At 59.9% G+C, this 18,206-nt stretch overlaps 1 protein-coding gene across 1 annotated transcript in view; it reads right to left on the bottom strand.

The window, feature by feature from the left end:
• Positions 1–1,215: 1,215 nt before the first annotated feature.
• The window catches only part of EFNA2 (ephrin A2), a 41,411-nt gene continuing 24,420 nt past the window's right edge, over positions 1,216–18,206 (bottom strand). Inside the window, exons 2-4 of the mRNA XM_035571412.1 lie at positions 6,265–6,557; positions 4,120–4,185; positions 1,216–2,730 (exon numbers count right to left, since the gene is read on the bottom strand). Of these exons, the coding sequence (XP_035427305.1) occupies positions 2,609–2,730; positions 4,120–4,185; positions 6,265–6,557 (481 nt within the window). The 3' untranslated portion in view covers positions 1,216–2,608. The remainder of the gene's footprint in view (positions 2,731–4,119; positions 4,186–6,264; positions 6,558–18,206) is intronic.

The raw sequence follows: 18,206 nt of genomic DNA, 5'->3' as shown, positions 1-18,206 counted from the left end.
ATGGGCCGCACAAAAAAGTTATTTAGGGCTGCGACAAACAAGCGTGGGCGGGCACCCGGTGCAAGCGCTGCTCTGCCAGGGGAGGTGGCTCACGGTGGGAGCTCTCATGGGGTTAGGAAAATGCCCCCAAGGACGCGTGTGATGCCCCTCGGAGCACCCTGCCCCAGGTTTGGTGGCCCCTGGGGAATCGCCAGGCACTGGCCCAATGCAGCACAAGGGGAAACTGAGGCAGCGGCGGGCGAGCGCCTGGGGAGACGCCGGAGCGCCACGTCCCAGCCTGCAGCGCCCACCCACTGGGCTGCATTGCCTCCAATCATTAAGTACTATCAACAATCGCATATTAATTAATTTAATATCCATTATTATTCATTAACACAGTAATTAAATCCTTCCCGTAATTAACGCACCACCCAGCAGAGCGGTCTGGCGGCACGGCCCCCTTGCACCGGTGGAGAGGGCGGCGCGGGGAGCGGGGAAGGAGCCGAGCGTGGCCGCCCCGCTGCACCCCAGTGCCTCCCAGTGCTGCTGGTGGCCGGACCGGTGGCGCATTTTGGATCGGAGCCCAGCGGCGGCGGGAGGGAAAGGCACTTCTCGAAAGCAAGGGCCCCACATGACATTTATTTTTATTTTATTATAAAAAAATACAGAATCCAAATTAGGTGGTGATCCGGTTACCATCAGCACAACGTCGAGGACGAAAGCGGCGTGGCTAAGGACGAAGCTAGGCGGGACGGAGACCAACACGCAAAACCAGCGCCGACAACGGGCTGCTCCCAAGGGAAAAACCGACCCAAGCAACCCCCCCCCAGCCCTCACCCAACCCTCGCCTCTGCTCAGAGCTCCCTGCAAGTGTTGCTGCCTCACTTTGCTTTTAACTCTCTCACAGTCGCTGTACACAATATAGATATTTATATATATAATCTATATATATATAAAACACAGACCGAAGGCCAGGTTTTGCCGTCGCCACTCCCCTGCGAGCCCGGCGGTGCTGGAGCGGTGCCTGGGCACGGCCCCCGGCCCCCCCTCACCCCCGGGGTACCGGTGCCAGGAGAACCACGATGCTTTCGCTCGCCTTCGAGAACCACGACCTGGTCAAGACACAGGGGGACGGGGGGGACGGGGGGGGGGCAACAGGACGGGAGGGGCGGTGGTGGGGAATGTGTTTTTTTTTTTATCGTCGTTTTGTAATTTTATTCTTTTTTTTTTTTTTTTGGATGGTTGAGATGAGCTTATTGCGAGATTTCAGCGTCCTAGTCTAAAAAATAAAAATAATCAAATAAAAATAAAATAAACCCTTCCATAAAATTCATTCTCAACAATACATAAAAAAACGCTCACAGTATAGCGCCTGCCGGCTGTATTTACAGAGCGGAGCGGCCCCCGGGCCCCCGCAGAGAAAAGAGACGGGGCTGGAAAAGGTCCGTGGAAAGGGCTCGGCGCAGGCAGAGCCGGCGTCCTGGGGCCACCGCCCCCGGCGTGAGCCCCCCGGGGGGGGGACACAGTCCTGGATTTAAGGCGAGGAGGGGCCGGGCCCCTCTCTGGTTCATCTCCCACCCCCTGCGCTTTGGGGCCGATGGGGTTTTTCCATGGTTTCCTTTTGGATGCGAAGAAAGAAGAGGAGAAGAAGCCAAAGCCCGGCGCAGCCGTGGCCCCGGTGCCAGCCCCCCGCAGAGCAGGGGGGACAATCATAGGGGGGGCCCCATCCGCCCCCCACGGCTGATGCTGGGGACGAGCCCGTGGGGCCACGAGCAGCTGGGAGGTGGCGAGGAGGATGGGGTGCAGACCCAAAAAGCTGCTCCATCCTGGCGGTGGGGGGGAATCCAGCCCCCGGGGGGGCACAGGCAGTGCTTGGGCTGACACAGAGGGAATGCAGCACCGGGGGGGGGAGCAGTCGGCCCTGCTCCAGCCCCAGATCCAGCTGAGCACCTGGGGGGGCTCCTGGTGCCATCCAGAACCCCCAGGGCTCCCCGTGGGTGCTGCCACTTCGCTGCTGGCGGAGCTGCCCTGTGGGGACGGAGGTGACATCCACAGTGCGAGCCATGGGGAGGGGTCACCCCAGGGGGCTCGTAGCTCGGGGACCCCCCCAGAAGCCTCGTGTCCGTCCGGGTCCCCCATCCCCGTGCGCTGCGACGTCCTGCTGCAAGAGGGGCGGCCGGGCTGGGAAGGAGTCCATGCCATCGGCACCGTGGCGGTGTCCATCTCACCGGGCGAAGGCAGTGTGCCATGCCGCAGCCATCACGGCCCCGGAGAGGGGCTCAGCGCCCAGCGCCCCCCCGTGCGGTTCAGTCTGACACAGGGAAGCCTGGACTGAAAACGGAGCCAACAAAAATAAAAATCTTTAAAAAAAAAAAAAAATCGAAAATAATAAAAAAATCAGGACTCTATATTTGGTCTAGAAATGTAAAAAGCAACATCCTACGGGGGAGCCGGAGCCGAGCGAGCTGCAGGGAAGGGAGCCCTCGAGGCGCGCGGGCAGGATCCGTCCCGGTTCCACCGCCGCTGGTGCGGGACTGCTCCCCTGGCGCGCTGCACTGGTGCGGGGGGCTCCGGGGGGCTCCTGGCCGGCAGCACAGCCCCGCTCCGTCCCGCACCTCGCCCCGCGGCGCTAGGAGGCCAGCAGCGTCCAGAAGACCGGCACCACCACGAGCGCGGCGTGCGGCACCCTGAGGCTGCAGCACGAGTTGTTGCTGGTGAAGATGGGCTCCGGGGACTCGTAGAGGGAATCGTCTGCGGGAGAGAGGAGAAGGGAGGCATGAGACGGCTGAGCCCACCCCGGGGCACGGCGGGCAAGGGGAGGGGGTGATGCTCAGCACCCCACTGGGTTTGGGGACCCCAGGGTGGCGTCAGGCAGCGCCTGGGCCCCGTCCCCTGCCCAGCCTCCCCGACTGCTTGGATGCCAGCAGGGCTGGATCCGGCCCAGCTGCGTGACACCAGCCCAGCAATCCGGCACCGCGCCGGGTGGCAAAGCGGCGCGTGGCCAGAAATAAGTTAAATTATGGCTAACGCTGTTAGCGCACTCCCCGGGCTCTGCTCTCTCGTGTTTATCACCGGATTAAGGATTTTTTACAGACCCAGAGCCAGGAAAAGCAGTGCCTGCCCCTGCCCCATCCTCCTGCCCCCATCCTTCAGGGTCCTCATGTGGGGTCACCCAGGACCCGTCTCACCCAGAGCCGGGTGCTTGCAGATGCAAACGTCCCAGGGTCCAGAGTGGATTCCCCGGGGGCCCCGTGTTTCCCCCCCCCCCCCGAGCAGTGCCTGTGCCACGGCTGCACAAAGGCAGCCCTTCTCTGCAAGGCACCCCCATAATAAAATCCCGATATTATTAAAATACTAAAAAAATTATATCAGGAGAGATTTTTTCCCCCATTATGCCCTAGTCCCGAACAAAACAGAATGATTTTTTACAGATGGTTTCATTATATTGGGTTTTATTTTAAAGCCATGCAAATAAAAAAAAAAAAGACATCCTTTTAAATGGTGACATTTCGCAGGCACTCAGCCCTTCCCCAGGGAGAGCTGCTGCCATTTGCTAATTACACGTTAACAGGAGAAGAAAATTATTAATTTGTTTTTTTAAATGGCTGAGTTATTTGATTCTGAAAAGTAGCCACTGTGCAGAGATTATTATTTTTTTTTCCCCTTTCTGAAACCCAGCGGCAGGCGGCAGCCGCCCAGGCGAGGCGCTCGCCCTGCGCCAGCCATGGCTCCGGGCACGGACCCTACAGAGGAGCTTTTTGGGCAGGATGGGGGCACCCCCAAGCCCCAGGACACCAGCAGGGTTTGCCCCCCCGGTGCTCGCAGCCTCCTGCACCTCGGTGACACACAAGCGCCACCCTGGGGACACCGGGGGACACCCGGGACCTGGCGTACCGTGGGGATTAGATGCAACCACAGCACTTGGCACAAGGTCTGCGTTTTCCCAAAGCTCAGGGGCTCCTGCCCCAAACCTCCCCTCCCTCTAAAGCCATATTTATGCAGCCAAGTCCCACAGAAACCAGAGGTCCCCCGTCACCCACCAGTGGCTGAAAGCAGCAGCCCCCCGGGGGCCAGCAGCCCACCCCGCAGGGCACCTGCGCCCCACAGCCCCCGCCCCACGGCCCCGTGGCGCTCACTTACTCGTCGGCCGAACGTAAACCTTCAGCTTGAGGCAGGGCCTGTCCACCATGTTCGGGGGAGAAGCAGCTGCAGAGAAGCAGGAAGGGGAGAGAGAAGCAGCCCCGTTAGCAAGGCATCAGCTCAGACCCCATAGCCCCCAGTGGGGATGAGCAGAGCCCCCTCGGGACAGGAGCCCCCTCGGGACAGGGACCCCCTCGGGGCAGGGACCCTTTATAGTGGGAGGGCTGGGGCTGGCCCTGCCCTGCTCCAGGGCAGCCCAGTGAAGGGCCTTTACTGGTCCCAGTACAGCTGGCAGCGATCAGCAGCAAATATTCGGGCTGCCTCCAGCAGCTCCGTGGGCTCTCGGCTAACACGTGGGATTAAACGCCTTGCAGAACACGAGGGCAGGGATGGGAAGAGCGGAGGAAGGGGCGAGGGTTCGGTGTCGGTGTCACCACCATCACCACTGGGGAAGCCCCGGGTTTCACGGTGGCACCCCGGGGTGCTGGCGGCGATGCTCTGCCTGCACCCACAGCCCCAAGCCCCCGGGATGGGGACAGGGAAGGGAATGGGGACAGGGCTCCACGTCTGCAATGCCCAGCCCCACGGCATGGGGCGATTCTGGCTGATGTGTGCCACAGGAGCCCTCTGCCCAAAGCCTGATCCCCGCTGGTGGCTCTCCAGTGGCCTCTGTCCTGTTCCCCGTGCCACCAAGGAGGGCGAGAGCGAGAGCAGGTCTGCGTGGCTCTCCCTCGCAGGCAAAATGAGGCTAAAGGCAGAGCAAAACTAATACTCCATGGGAGAGACAAAGGGAGTAATTGCAATAATTATCTTGGTGAAAGTCCCCTCGCAATATTAGAAAATGTGATTTTTATATATGTGTTTTTATAGGAATTTAATTTTCTTTCTTTTTTTTTTTTTTTGAATTAAAGAAGGGAAGAGCGCATTACTCTCAATAAAGTTTAATTTGAGCTGGAAGAAGGGGGAATTGGGATGTGGCTCGTGCGAGAGCCGGCAGCAAGAGGCCACCCTGCCTGGCACGCGCGGCTCCGGGCCACCAGCACCCCTTCCCCGCCAGCTGTCGGGGGGGACACGGCAGGCTCTGGGGACCCCAGAATGAGCAGCGACACCGGGACTACGTCCCCAGTGATGGAGCAGGGTCCGGGCAGCGGGTGCCGGAGCACCCATTACTTCTTATCCCCTCCTTTTCCTCCCTCGTGCAGCGCCCTGTTAGGGAACACGACTGCCAAAATTCGGGAAGGTCACGGCGCAGGTGCCTGGCACTGTGCACGGAGCCTGTGGTGCCCATCCCCGTCCCCAGGGCCAGCGCACGACCTTGGCCCAGCGCGGGAGCGTGGCCCCGTCCCCGTGCCCGCGAGGTTAATGGCATTCCAATCCGCGGGCGCGAGGAGGAGGTAATTTCTTTTCTTTCATGTCTGCTAAATACGGTTCCTCAAAGAGGCATAATTTCTAATGTTCCGCATGACATGAATCCTAACCGGTTTAGCAATGATCAGCTTCACCATTTACTCCTGTGTAATCTCTCCCTAACGACATTAAAAATAAAAAAAAAATAAAAAAATAAAATAAAACGGGGTGGGGGGGGGAAGAGAGAGTTGTAGCTGCCGTTATTTCACGAGTGACATTTTACAGGGGGAGAGAACAAGGGGGGGAAATGGTAATTTAATATAGATAAAAGGAACAAATTAAGTGGGCTGAAAACAGATGCTTTAGGAAAAAGGGGGAGAAATAATAAGGGAGATAAGCAGGCCGGGCAGCTCCTGAGCGAGGAGAGAGGCGTCCCTGCCTCCCTGTGACACCAGCGGGTGCTCGGGGGTCACTGTTTCTAATTTATTTTTACTTTTTTACCCTTTATTGATCACAAGGCTCCCAGCGCCCGATCCGAGCCCATTAGCTTATTTTCCCGAGGCTGGAGCAGCTCTCTTCCTCATCCTCATCCTCCTCCTCTTTCTCATCCTCCTCTACCGCCACCTCAGAGCCTGGCTGCTCTGGGAATTAAAAAGGGGCCCAATCCTGCCACATGCCCAGGTTTGGGGGCTTTGTAGCGTTTTGGACAGCCAGTGTGGCCGCTGCTCCCCTTCGCTCAGGGGAACTGGGGCAGATTTGGGGGGCAGTGTTCAACCCCCCCGCCAGCCCCCCACTCACAGATGTAGTAGTACTCGTGGCCGGGCCGGAACTCGAAGCCCAGCGAGAAGGGGGTGAAGAGCTGGAACTTCTCGGAAAACTTGAGGGGCCCGTTGGGGGAGTCGGGGCGGTTGCACTCCCAGCGCTTGAAGCCCTTCTGCCGGTGGTCGCAGGACGCGTGCCCCTCGTAGTTGACCATGTAGAGGACGTAGCGCTCCATGCGCTCGGCGGGCAGCGGCTCCTCGTAGTGCGGGCAGTAGATGTCCAGGTAGTCGTTGATGCTCACCTCCACCGTGTAGTCCCCGCGGTGGAACCTGCGGCACAGCCGGCGTCAGCACCCTGCACCCCCCCCCCCCCCCCCCCCTCAAGGGGCCTGATCCTGCCCGGCCCCGCACCCCCCCATCACCCCAGCCCCCCCCCGCCCAGGATCAACCTCAGGAGATTAAACCCGGCGCCTCGGTGTTGTGGGATTAATAAACGGGCGACACTCGGTACTGAGGAGCAAAAAAAATCATTATTCACCACGATAAGCATCAGCCCTTTTGGTATTAGTGCCGATGCGTGCCGCAATCCCGTTGTAATTTGCGTTTTTGGCACTGATTAACGGAGAGATTAAGGGATTAGCGGATCCGGGAGAGGTCCCTGTGCACGGTGGCTCCCACCCCACAGCAGCACCCGGTCCCTGCCCCCAGCACCCTGGCCCCCCTCCAGCCCAACCCCGCACCCCCCCCAACCAACCTGGTGCTTCTCCTTTTTTCCCCCCCCTTGTGATGACTTTTCTCTGCTAATTAACTTGAGGCTCCTGCAGCACCGCTCCCCCCAACACCACGACGTGTCCCGTATGTGTCCCACGTTGTGCCCCCACCCCGCTCCAATCCTGCCCACAGCCACCCCCTGGTGCTCCCCGACACCGCCCGAGCACCCGGGCTGAGGCTGGCTCAAACTCATCACACGGATGTCCTGAACGCACCGACGACGCTGCACGCCCCAGCAGGGACAGAGGCAGCCCCCAAAGCACCACCGGTGCCCAAAAAGGCACCCCAAAAGTGGCAGGGGGGGCCAGGACGGGGGCTCAGGTCCTTGAGCCTTGCCAAAGGAGCCGGGCGGTGGCGCGGAGCCGCCATCCAGCTCATTACCTGCCTCATAAGCACTCTGATCACACAGGGACAGGCGCTAATTAAGGAGAAGGGCTTTGCTCGCTCTCCTTCCCTCTCCTTTTCCGAGTCGGTTGTGCCAACCCTGCCCCTGGCAAGGTAACATTTTAAAATGTAAAATTAATACAAAGGGCTGCGATTTACTGGGAAACAATTTCAAACACATACAAAACAATAAAAAAAAATAAAAAGCTCTTCTCTCTTCCTTTTATTTAAAAAAAAATTATTTATTTTAATGATTGTTATTAAAGCCCAAGCTAAGGCGATTGTAACAGAAGGGCCCACGCTTATCAGGGGAATAATAATAATAATTATATTTTTGGGAAAAAAAATCAACCAACTCCAAGGGCTTTTGCCGGACTGACAAATTGCTGAATTAAAGCTGATTAGCTGTGATAAATGGCACGGACGGGGCCGGGCGCTCCCGGGGCCAGGGGAGGGCTCTGCCTTTGTTGGGGGGGGGGGGGGGGAGCAGAGAGCAGCCCTGGCACGGTGCCCCCTCAGCCCCCGTCCCACCACCCCAGGGGGTCTCTTGGGTTGGGGACAAGCACGGGACACTGCAGGTGTGTGGGAGGGAGGGGGCAGCAGCAGTGCGACCCAGGCTCCCCAGCCTGATGGCCCCTGATGTCCCCATCCCCACCGTCCCCCCCCAGCCATAAGTCTGCTCAGCCTGGCGCTTTTAGGGCCATAGGCATGAAGTCACACTTTGTAAAGCTAAGGAAATAATATTTTATGGAGAGGGCGATGGAACGTGGGGAGAAGGTGGTGAGATGCAGGGACAGAGGGATGTGACATGGGGACAGGGCGATGGCACATGGGGACAGGCTGCCTGCACAGCTTGGGCTCTCCCTCCTTGGTGATGCTGCGCCCCGTCCCTGTCCCCGTCCCCACAGCTGCGGGTGGCAGACGTGCCACTGACGAGCAGGGCTCGGGGTGGCACAGGCAGCGACAGGCCCCTGGGGACCCTGTGGGGAGGCACGGGGGGCGCTGGGGCATGCTCCGGTGTGGGGACGGTGCTGGGGACAGGGCGGGCAGGGCACGTCCCCATCCATCCCCACGCACCCCAGGCTCTGGGTGACTTTGTCTCGGACCCGTCCTGGCTTTTCATTGCCGGCAAAGTTTTATTGGTGCCTCTGACCCCCCCCGTGCTGCTTCCCCACCCCGTAAATCCCGGGCGCGCTCCCAGGCTGGGGTCTGCTCGCGGGAGCTCCCGCGGAGCCAGACACGGAGCGGCGCGCACGCACGGAGCCGTCTGTTAATTTGTTATCGTTTAAGTCATTCGGTCCGCGAAATGTCAACAGCATTTTAAAAACCCGCCACCTGGAAAGCGCGCTGTCGCCCCGTGTAATACCCGCAGCAGGGCTGCCAGGCCGCGCTAATTAAAATGAGTGGGATTTGAACTGTCTAAACGAGGCACATCGCTAATTCGTCTGCTTCAAAATGTATTAAAAAAAAAACCCGCAGATCTCAGCTGGGCTGGGGACGGGCTGAGCCGGGCAGTTTCGGCACGTTCCCTGGCAAGCACCGCACTCCCTGGTGAGCTGTGCGCGCTTGGTCTGGCACCCGCTCGTGGTGCTGAGCCGCCAGGGTACGGTGCTGAGCTGCCATGGGCCGGCTGCGAGGTAAAATGTTAGAAAAAATAAAAATAAAGGTAAAACGGTGAAATGCTGCAGCCCGGTGGGACGGAATGCGATGGCTCCCTGGGGAGTTTTGGGGCACGGGCATCCCGTCCGCACCGGGGCTGCTGAGGTCACGCCGAATGAAAACCTCCCCCGTGAGCGCATCCTGCCATAATCCTGGGAATTTTGGACATGGCATTCACCCAGCCCCTCTGCACAACGCGGGGACCCCGCGTCCCGCTGTGGCCAGAGCTGCGGGAAGCTGCACCACGTCCCCGTGCTCAGCACCCACCCGCACCAGGGGCTGGCACCGTCTGTGGGATCTGTGCCTCCAGAGCTGCTCGCATCCGGCACGGGCCCCGCACAATGTGTAGGATTTCACCATTTACCGGGTGCCTGCGTTGGTGCTGGGGCCGTGGGGGCCCGGAGCTCGCCCAGCGCCCAAGGGTTAACGCGGGAGCCTCGCTTCTCCCTGACAGAGATGAATGGAGCGGCCTCGGCGCTCACCCCGGTGGGATGCTGCGCTTGACAATCGACTCCAGGCGGCTTTCAGCTCTGTCAGCTACCATTAGGGCTGGGATCCCGGCTAATTGGGTGCTTCATTAGGGGCATTCGTTACCGTTAGCGCTGCCTGACAGCCCTGCAGCTTTGCGGGGCAGGGGACGGGGCTGCCCCGGTCCCACAGCCCCCAGCCCGAGGGACCCTTCCCCAGGGGCTCCGTGCATGGGGGCGGCTGCGGGGGGCACCAGGGGAGTACCCGGGGTGCCCCAGCGCCCACCCAGTGCCACCCCCCTGCCCTCGCTCCCCACTCGCGTCCCCTGGCCGTTAATTGAGAACTTTCCCGGCCCTCACATGCCTGCCCCTTTTGCATGACAAGAGCGGAAATCCATTGGAGTGAAATTGCCTAGAATAAAACATCGGGAACCAAGCGGCCCCGCTGCCCCCCGCCGGGTCCCCGTGCGGTGCCGGCCAGGGACAGGACGGCACTGGGGGCTGTGGGGGCGCCTTCCCCTGGTTCTCCCTCTCAGACATTCACTGGGGAGGAGAAAAAGCCTTCCAAGAGCCAAGTCGATGACAAAGCTGCTTTTGGGAGACGTCACGCCAACCCTCGCTCTCTACTTTTCTTTTTTTAAGGCTTTTTCTGCAACCCGATGGAACCTGGGGGTGGCTGCGCCCCGGCCAAATCCTGCACCTGAGCCCAGTGACCCTGTGGCTGCCGGGGCCAAGTCCAGGCAGGGCTCTTCCAGGAGGCACCCCTGGCTCCCCCCAGCCCTGAGGTGCCACCCTGGGGTGAAGCCGGGGCTGGGCAGGGACCCGCAGGTCCCCTCCACGCACAGGGTGGCACCGGCATGGCCATGCTGAGGATTTTGCTCCAGCAGGGCCAGCCCCGTCCTGCCACGGCTCTCGGCACCCCACCTGCGAGCCATTTCTTCTGGCAGGGAGGTTGAATCCTTCCCGTCCCTATTTGCCGAGGCAGCACACGCGCTCTCTGGCTTGCTCTCATTTTGTTGTTTGTTTTTTTTTTAAATCTCATCTAAATTCACATCCCGGTGACCCTCGGAGGACGGTGGACGCGCCCCTCACTTGCCTGCCCCACAAAACCCTACAGAAGCGCCCAACACAAAGCTTTGCCGTGGTTCAGCCGTGCCCAGCGGGCAGTGGTGCTGGGCACCGCAGCACCCAGACCCCATCCCGAGCCCCCCCCGCAGCCCCTGCCTCAGTTTCCCCTCCAGGCAGCAGCAGCCCCCCCTAAAAGCCCCAAAGGAGCGCGGCAGCCTTGTGCACCGACAAAGGGCATTTGTCTCGTGGTCTGGTTACACCCTGCAAGCCCAGCCAGTGTCCCAAGGGTTAAATAATTCAGATTTTTCTTTCCCGAACAGCTTGAAAAGAGATATGATTGCGCTCACTGAAATACGTTGGGGGGGGGGGGGGGGGGAGATATTATGGATGGAAAAGAGCTATTTAAGCTGAAGAACAGTGTTGGCACATAAACAAATGGGTATAAACTGGCCATGAATAAATTGAGGCTGGAAATTAGAAGGTTTGCAACCATCAGAGGAGCAAGGGGCTGGAACGGGCTCCAGCAGCCGGGCGGGAGGCGACGCGGGGCTCGAGCACAGGGCTGTGGGGGCTGGCGCCAGGGGTCCCCAGCTCCCGGGGGTCCTATGGCCCCAGGGCAGCCGGTCACAGAAAATTCTCTCTTCCACCTTCATCTGCTGAAATTCTCCGTCACTCAAATAGTCACAGCGTGATCAGGAGTAATAAGCCTCTTACAGAGCAAAATAAAGCCGAGCAGCCCTCCCCCCCCCCCCCCCCAAAAAAAAAAACAGCCCCAGCCCTGCCTGGCGCGCTCTCGCCGTCTTTTTTTTTTTAGCACAACCTGATGAAAATGCAAAGCGGCCACCAGCAGCCACCCTCGCCGCCGCCAGCCCCTCTCCCCCCACCAGGGGGGGAAACACAATGAACGAAACACAGCAAAATGCAGTAAAACGGAGCAAAAAGGCAGCCCCCCATCCCACGGGGCCGGCGGGGAATTACTCCCGCGGAAGGAGGCGCGGGCGCGTGACTCCTTTCCGCAGCGCTCCGGCTCTTTTCCATTAATCCTGGTGCTCTGCTGGTTGCTGGCACGTCCGTGGCCGGCAATGGACTTCACGCCGGGAGCGTTTAAGCTAGTTTTCCCGTCTGTTTCTTTTTTTCTCCTTGGGCAGCCTGCATTACAACGCCGCGGAGCGGAGCGGCGTCCTGCGTGAAGCCAGACTCAGCGCCCGCATGCGGTGCGGTGCCCGGAGCTGGGGGGGGCACAGGGGACTTGGGCTGCACGTTTGCAAAAGAGCCCGGCGTGCAGATGAAGCCCCAGCTAGTGCCTGGCACGGTGCTCACCATGCAGGGCGGGACGAGGAGCTGGGAGCAGCTTTTGGGGTCCCACCGCCTATGCCGGGGACTCGACAGGTGGATGGAGCCGGAGCCCACAGCACCAAAACACCTGCACCCATCTACTCTTCGCCATCCCACCCCAACACCCCATTGGCTCCCACCCGGTCCCGTGGAGCCAGTATTTATTATAAGCACGCTGGTGACATGTTTGCATGGCCAGAGAGCCAGGGGAGAGCAGCTGCTCTTCCACCTGGGAAAGTTTCTCCAATTCCCCTCTGTTCCCACAATCACCTCCCCATGCCCCGCTGCAATGCGCTGCAGAAATGTGACGACCACACCAACACAACGCCCCCAACCTGGCCGAGCCCTGATGATGGCCAGAACAAGACATGGGGCAGGGTTACGGAGCCGCCCTGCCCTCAGCTCTCCCAGCCGTGCCAAGCAGAGGCGACGAGCCCTCGGCCCCGGCAGGGACGTGCAGCGCCATGCACGCTCCGGCAGCGCGGCGCGGCTCCGGCTGCAGCTCACGGTGCGCCTGTAATGTGGTCTTGAGGGACCCGCCGTACACACACCACGTAAATTATTTAATTTCTCCAAACTGCTGCACCTTTATAAATCATTAAAAGCTCCTTTTGATCTGTGTTAATGAGGTTTCCTGAGTGTGGTGGCTGGAAACGCACTTCAGCGTCAGATAGCGAATCGGCTAATTAAAAAAATAAAGACGGAGCACGCGGGAGCACGGGGAGCGGCAGGAGGGACAGGGACTGGCACCTGTGGGACACGAGGGCTCCCGGATGGCTCCGCAGGGACAGGCAGGTGGTTTGGAGACGCCTGTTATGGTTTTCCCCTTTTCAGTTATTTTTGGGGACGGGAGGACCCGCACTCAGCTCTCCCCACTCACTGGCCGAGTGCCTCCAATGATGAGCCGCAGGGGCAAGGCGGCAGCAAGCAGCATCCAGCAGGAACAACCCTTAAAACGGGGATGGCAGAGGAGGGATTTGGGTTCATTTTCTATTTTCCAGGCGTCTGAGCCCTGTGCCTGTTAGTCACTGCTCCGCTCGGCCAGCTGGGCTGCCAGTGCTGCCCTGTGCCTGCTGCCCGCCCAGGGACGGATTTTCCAGGATGGATTTGTTACACCAGAAAAAAATCCAGGATGGATTTTTTTTACACCTAAGCAGTAAAACTGTGAGCTCTGGCCCTCAGCTCTCTGGTCTCAGAGCACGTTGGGTGTGGGCAGGTCCCAGCTGCAGCCACCTCGCCCAGAAACCCCCCTGCTCGCTAACACCAAGGCCCCACACCATGCGTCACCGGCTGCCCCCTCTCTTTGGGGTCTTTGCACCCCCCCCCCCACATCCACATGTTGGGGTCCCCCATGGGGCAGATGTGCAGGGACGTGGTGACCACTTCGTGTGCGTCCGTGGCTGGGGACTTTGGGTGCCACTGGCTTGTCCCAGCCTGCAGGGCACCGGCCCTGCATAGGGTTGCCCTTTTCCTTGCAGCTGACGGCAGCAAGTCACAGCCATGGCACGTCAGAGCATGGGCCCTGCTTTTTGGGGGGACCACGGGACACGTAGAGCCCCCTGGAGCCGTGCAGAGCCGGGGCCAGGGGGAACTGGTGGGACAGGCGATGAGAAACTGGCGGAGCCGGCATCAAGCGTCACTTCGCCAGCCCTGACAGCTTTAATATCAATATTTATCTCAACTACAAAACTCCGATCCCAGCTACATATTCAGCAGCTCGATTACAGTTATCTGGACTGACGGTGACGGCTCCCATCGACGGGAGGTTACTTTGGGCTTAATGCCGTTTGACAGCCCCGCCGCAGCCTGCGGCCGCGCCGCATGGCAGGGGCTGTGCGCCCGGCTCAGCTCCGCGGGGCCGGGGAAACCCTGGTGTGGCCACAGCCTTTGGCCACCAGCACCCTGCCCTCAATCACCTGCTCCTGCCAAGCTCAATCGCGGTCACCAGTTTTGGCTCCTGGGTCAGCCTCTGTCCTCCACGTGTCCCCCCCAGCCCTGTCCAGCAGTGGGGCAGCACCGGTGGATTCATCGTTAGTGCATTTTTCCCACCCAGCACCCAACAGCACAGAGGTTTGCTGCCAACGCTCCCGGGCTCCTTGCTGCTGGATGCAACGTGGGGGCGATGCTGGCAGGAGGCTCGGGTGGCAGCACCCATACAAATCCTGTTGCTCCTGCCCAGGGGTCCCAAAGCACCACGAGAGCCAGCTCTCCGCGCTCTTCTTCATCCCTGCAGACCCCAGCCCCGCGCCCGCAGCAGGCGCTGCTTGGCGGCACCCGTGGGAGCTCCCCAGGCCAGCAGCCGGGGCTACCCGCGGCGCCAACCCCAACCACGTTTCTTGCAAGATTGGCTTTTTTTACAACTTTTTGCATAAGACGCGAAAGCGCCCAGCCCCTGCACCGACACAATGGGGTTATGGCGAGCGGGGCCCGGGCAGGGAGCAGCCCCCGGCAGCCCGGGGAGGGCAGCGCATTGTGGGTAATGATATGCAAATCGCCATGCAGCACCGCCGCCGTGATTGCTTTCCCCCGCCACAGGGAACCGCTTCCAGCTCTCCCCGCAACGCCTGCGGGGAAACCTGTGCCCGAGGCCGGGGCGATGCGGGCAGCCGACGTCCCCGGGTGCTCGAGGTCCCAGTTTGGGGCTGGCCAAGGGCCTCCATCGCCGGGGAGCCTCCCAGGCTGGTGCAGCCTCGCCCTCCAGAGGCTCACTCATCTTGATTTAAAGATATTTCCCTTTCCTTTTTTCAAATGTAAATGACAGCCAGAGAAACGCGCGGCGGCGATTAGACACAGGAGAGTGGAGGTAACCTCGTCCGGGCTCGCCCGCGCTCCCACAGGAGACAACTGCTCTGTTACCTGGGGCAACGGTGGAAAAATTATGGCTGGCATCTAAATTGCCATCATTATGCTCCAGAGCCAACACTCCCCATTTACACTTTATTGTCATCTTTTGCTTTAGGGAGATGCTAAGATATTACAGGACCCGGTGACAGAGTGGGATGAGATGGGATGCATGAATAGATAGACATATAGATAAATGGGTACACCCGCAGCTATTATTTCAGCCTGTTTGCAGATCTAGAAAAAGAGCAGCACTCCACCCTCCCGCAGGCGAAGGGAAGACTTTATAATGGGGAAAAAAAACAAAATTTGTTTAAATGCAGGCGCGAGCCCGCCGAATCCGCAGCGTGCGGCGGCCGAGCGCCCTGGACACGCGGCGCATTGGAGAGGTTTCCATCAACAGGTAGCAAAAACGCAGCAGTGCAGAAGGGCATGTGCTGCCCCGGGGATGCACCCGCAGCACCATGAGCTGGGGCAGGATCTGGCCCATGAGGCTGGACCTCAGGGAGCGTGGTCCTGCAGCCCCCAACCCGCAGGGCTCTGGGCACAGACACGGGACCGTCAGAACTGGGCATCCTCCCGCAGTTTGGTCCCTTTCACCCCGAGAAGCAGCACTCGGCCCTTCTCACATCTCGAACGCTCTCAAGACGACGCACTTATCCTGTAAGACGTGCCCTCAACCACACACATTAATTTGGAGGCAGAGCCACGCCAGACGACTTGAGTATGAGGAGCCACAGAGCGCCGCGGGTGCCAGAACTTCTCAGGGGCTTCCATGCACAAACTGCCCCCATGGGCAGCCGGCACCGGGCTGGGGCTGACGTCCCATTGCAGGGCTGCCCTCGGGCGAACTCACGGGCACCCTAAAACCAGGCTGCTCTTCCTCCCAATGATGCATGTGAAGGGAGCAGAGGGATGATGCAGCTGGTTTGGCTCCAGCAGAAGGAGCTGGGACTGAGCTGCCTAAGGGTCAACGCAGTGTCGTGATGCTACACGATTAATGTAACGGTGTGAATTTTAATTCATTTCTCTAAGGACCTGAGAGGGTCTTGGGTGAAGAGTGCTGGGGAAGCAAAGTGGGAGAAGAGATGAGAAAACCCCTCATGCCAGACCTTCTGCCCCGACCACGAACTTGCCTTGTTTTCCACTCCGGCATCGCTGCTGGCGTGCCAGGGAGCGCAGACCCTCAGCACCCATGGGTGCCCCTGCCACAGAGCAGGGACACACTGGAGCCAGAGCCTGGCTCCTCTGCTCCCTGCATTGGCATCTGCCCAAAGCAGCACGAGTTTTGCAAAGTTACACTAAGAAACAGAAAAGCAGCAGGAAAAGGTGAATTTGGGCATTGTTCCTCCCACACCACGCAGGGAACAGGGCTACGAGTGGGCAGGGTGAAGAAACTCAGTCTTTCGGTATTTTCGAGGAAAAAAAACAAATGAAAAAAGCAAGCCAGTCCAAAAACCAAGCAGCCCAGGTCCCGGGCTGTATTTCAGCCCCGCAGAAACGTGAACCTGCTCCGGCTTTCTCCTGCCCCCCCAAAAACCCACCAGAACCCTTTGGGAAACAGAAGCAGGAGCTTTTAGCACATCCTGGTCCGGGACCAAACCCGACCAGACGGCGCAGACCTCTTAACACGGGCGCTGATTAGATTGTAGCCGGGCACTGCCGCGATGACAAAGTACAGTAGGAAATAACGAGACGGACGGACGGGGAGATAGAGAGATACACACGGCTGATTGATTGATACAGGCACAGACAAGACAGGTTTTCCTCTGGCTCACAAGGTTACTCACTTTCCTGGAGAAAAAAAAAAAGCAGGCGTCAATGGGAAATACGGGGTTTTGGCACAGAAATTCCCCATTTTCCTCATGCCAGAGCCGTGCCTCAGCAGCCCCCCAGGCCACGCGCCCCGCAGCCCCTTTTGGGGTGTGCGTCCCCTCCCCTAATCACGGCTCCCTGAATCTGTACCAGCTGCTGCAATTCACACCACTCACCCCTCATTAACATGGCTGCTCGTTAGCACAGCACTGAGACTAATCAATACTGCCATTAACGGACTATCCTGAATTAATGCATTTTAACCTGGCGGGCCTTTGGATATTGGTCATCTTCCCACTTAACCTGGCAGCAGCAGCTCCCCCTGCCCTCCCCACCAGGCTTGCCGCAGCTGATGCAGGTCTGGGGGCTGCAAGCACCCTTGGGTCACCTCCCCAGCACCCCTGGGGGGACACGGACATGGCCAGGCTGATGTCACTGCCCCGTGGCTCTCTCGTGTTGTCCCATGCCACCAAGCGAGGCCACCGCCTGCGTCCCCCCCTCAATGCAGAGGGTCTCGGACCTGCACCCACGGCCCCGTCCCGTGGCTCAGGGCCCCCTGGGGTGGCTCAGAGCCCCCAGGGCCAGCCCACGGCCCCTGACCCCTGCGTGGCCGTGCCCCGGGCAGCAGGAACAGAGCCGCTGTCCCCCGGGCGCCCCCCGGCCACCCTCCCCTGCTGCCTCTCAGCGCCTCTGGCTAAACAGAGATCAGAAATGTTAGATCTTTCTTAACATCTCCTGCCAGCACTGTCAGTGGCCCTCTCCAGAGTACCAGGGCCCTCTGTTATGTAAACACAGCACATTTTCTGTCAAAGATTTAAAAAAAAAAAAGGCTCATTTGCACATAAAAGCAGCCTCTGCACTAGTTACGGGCACTGTGGCATGTAAGGAAGGCTGTAGGTTAAACTCGGTAATAAGCCAGGCGGCACAGATCCCCCCCCGCCACCCCTCCTGCAGCCGGACTCTGCCGGGACCAGGCAGCGGGGTCTGGCCAAGGCAGGACCCCAAGGGACAAAATGCAGGGGAAAGCCCCGACACCCCCTGCAGTGTGCTGGGGGCACCCTTGGGTGCTCCTCATCCATGTAGCAGCACCGACCCCATCTCCTCCGCTCTGCGTCGTGGCCGGGCGACATCTCCCAGTGCCGGCCCTGCTGGCGGTGGTGACGCTGCCGTCTCCCCTCGGGGCTGGGGGCTCCGGGGGTCCCCGACCACGCTGACCCCTCGCCCTCAACCACAGCCCGCTCCGGGAGCGCCCGAGCCCGGCCGGCTGCGGGGCTGGCGGCAGACATCTGCATGTGCCGTCGGGGTCCGCGCAAATTTAATCAGATCAGAAATTCATTGTCGGAGAGACGGCGGCTGGAAAATGTAACGGTAATTGCGTTAGCGCCGTCAATTGTGCGTCCTCGTCTCCCGCTGCCGTTCCTGGAGAGACGCGGGGGCACCGCGGGGTGGGCACGGGATGGGGCGGGCAGCAGTGCCGGGATCCCAAAACCCAGGGGTGCTGGGGGGAGGACGGGAGAGGAGCTGAGGGTCTCGGTGGGAGCAGGGGAAGGGCCAGGGGAGGGCGAGCGGAGCACGGCAAGAGCCGGCGGCCAGATGGCTCAGGACACGGCCGAGCCGCCGCAGCAGAAGGTGTTTACGG

The sequence above is a fragment of the Cygnus atratus genome, chromosome 26 (assembly GCF_013377495.2).
Source record: "Cygnus atratus isolate AKBS03 ecotype Queensland, Australia chromosome 26, CAtr_DNAZoo_HiC_assembly, whole genome shotgun sequence".
NCBI lineage: Eukaryota > Metazoa > Chordata > Aves > Anseriformes > Anatidae > Cygnus > Cygnus atratus.
The sequence above is the reverse complement of the archived record's forward strand: the minus strand, read 5'-3'. Positions and strand labels throughout refer to the sequence as shown.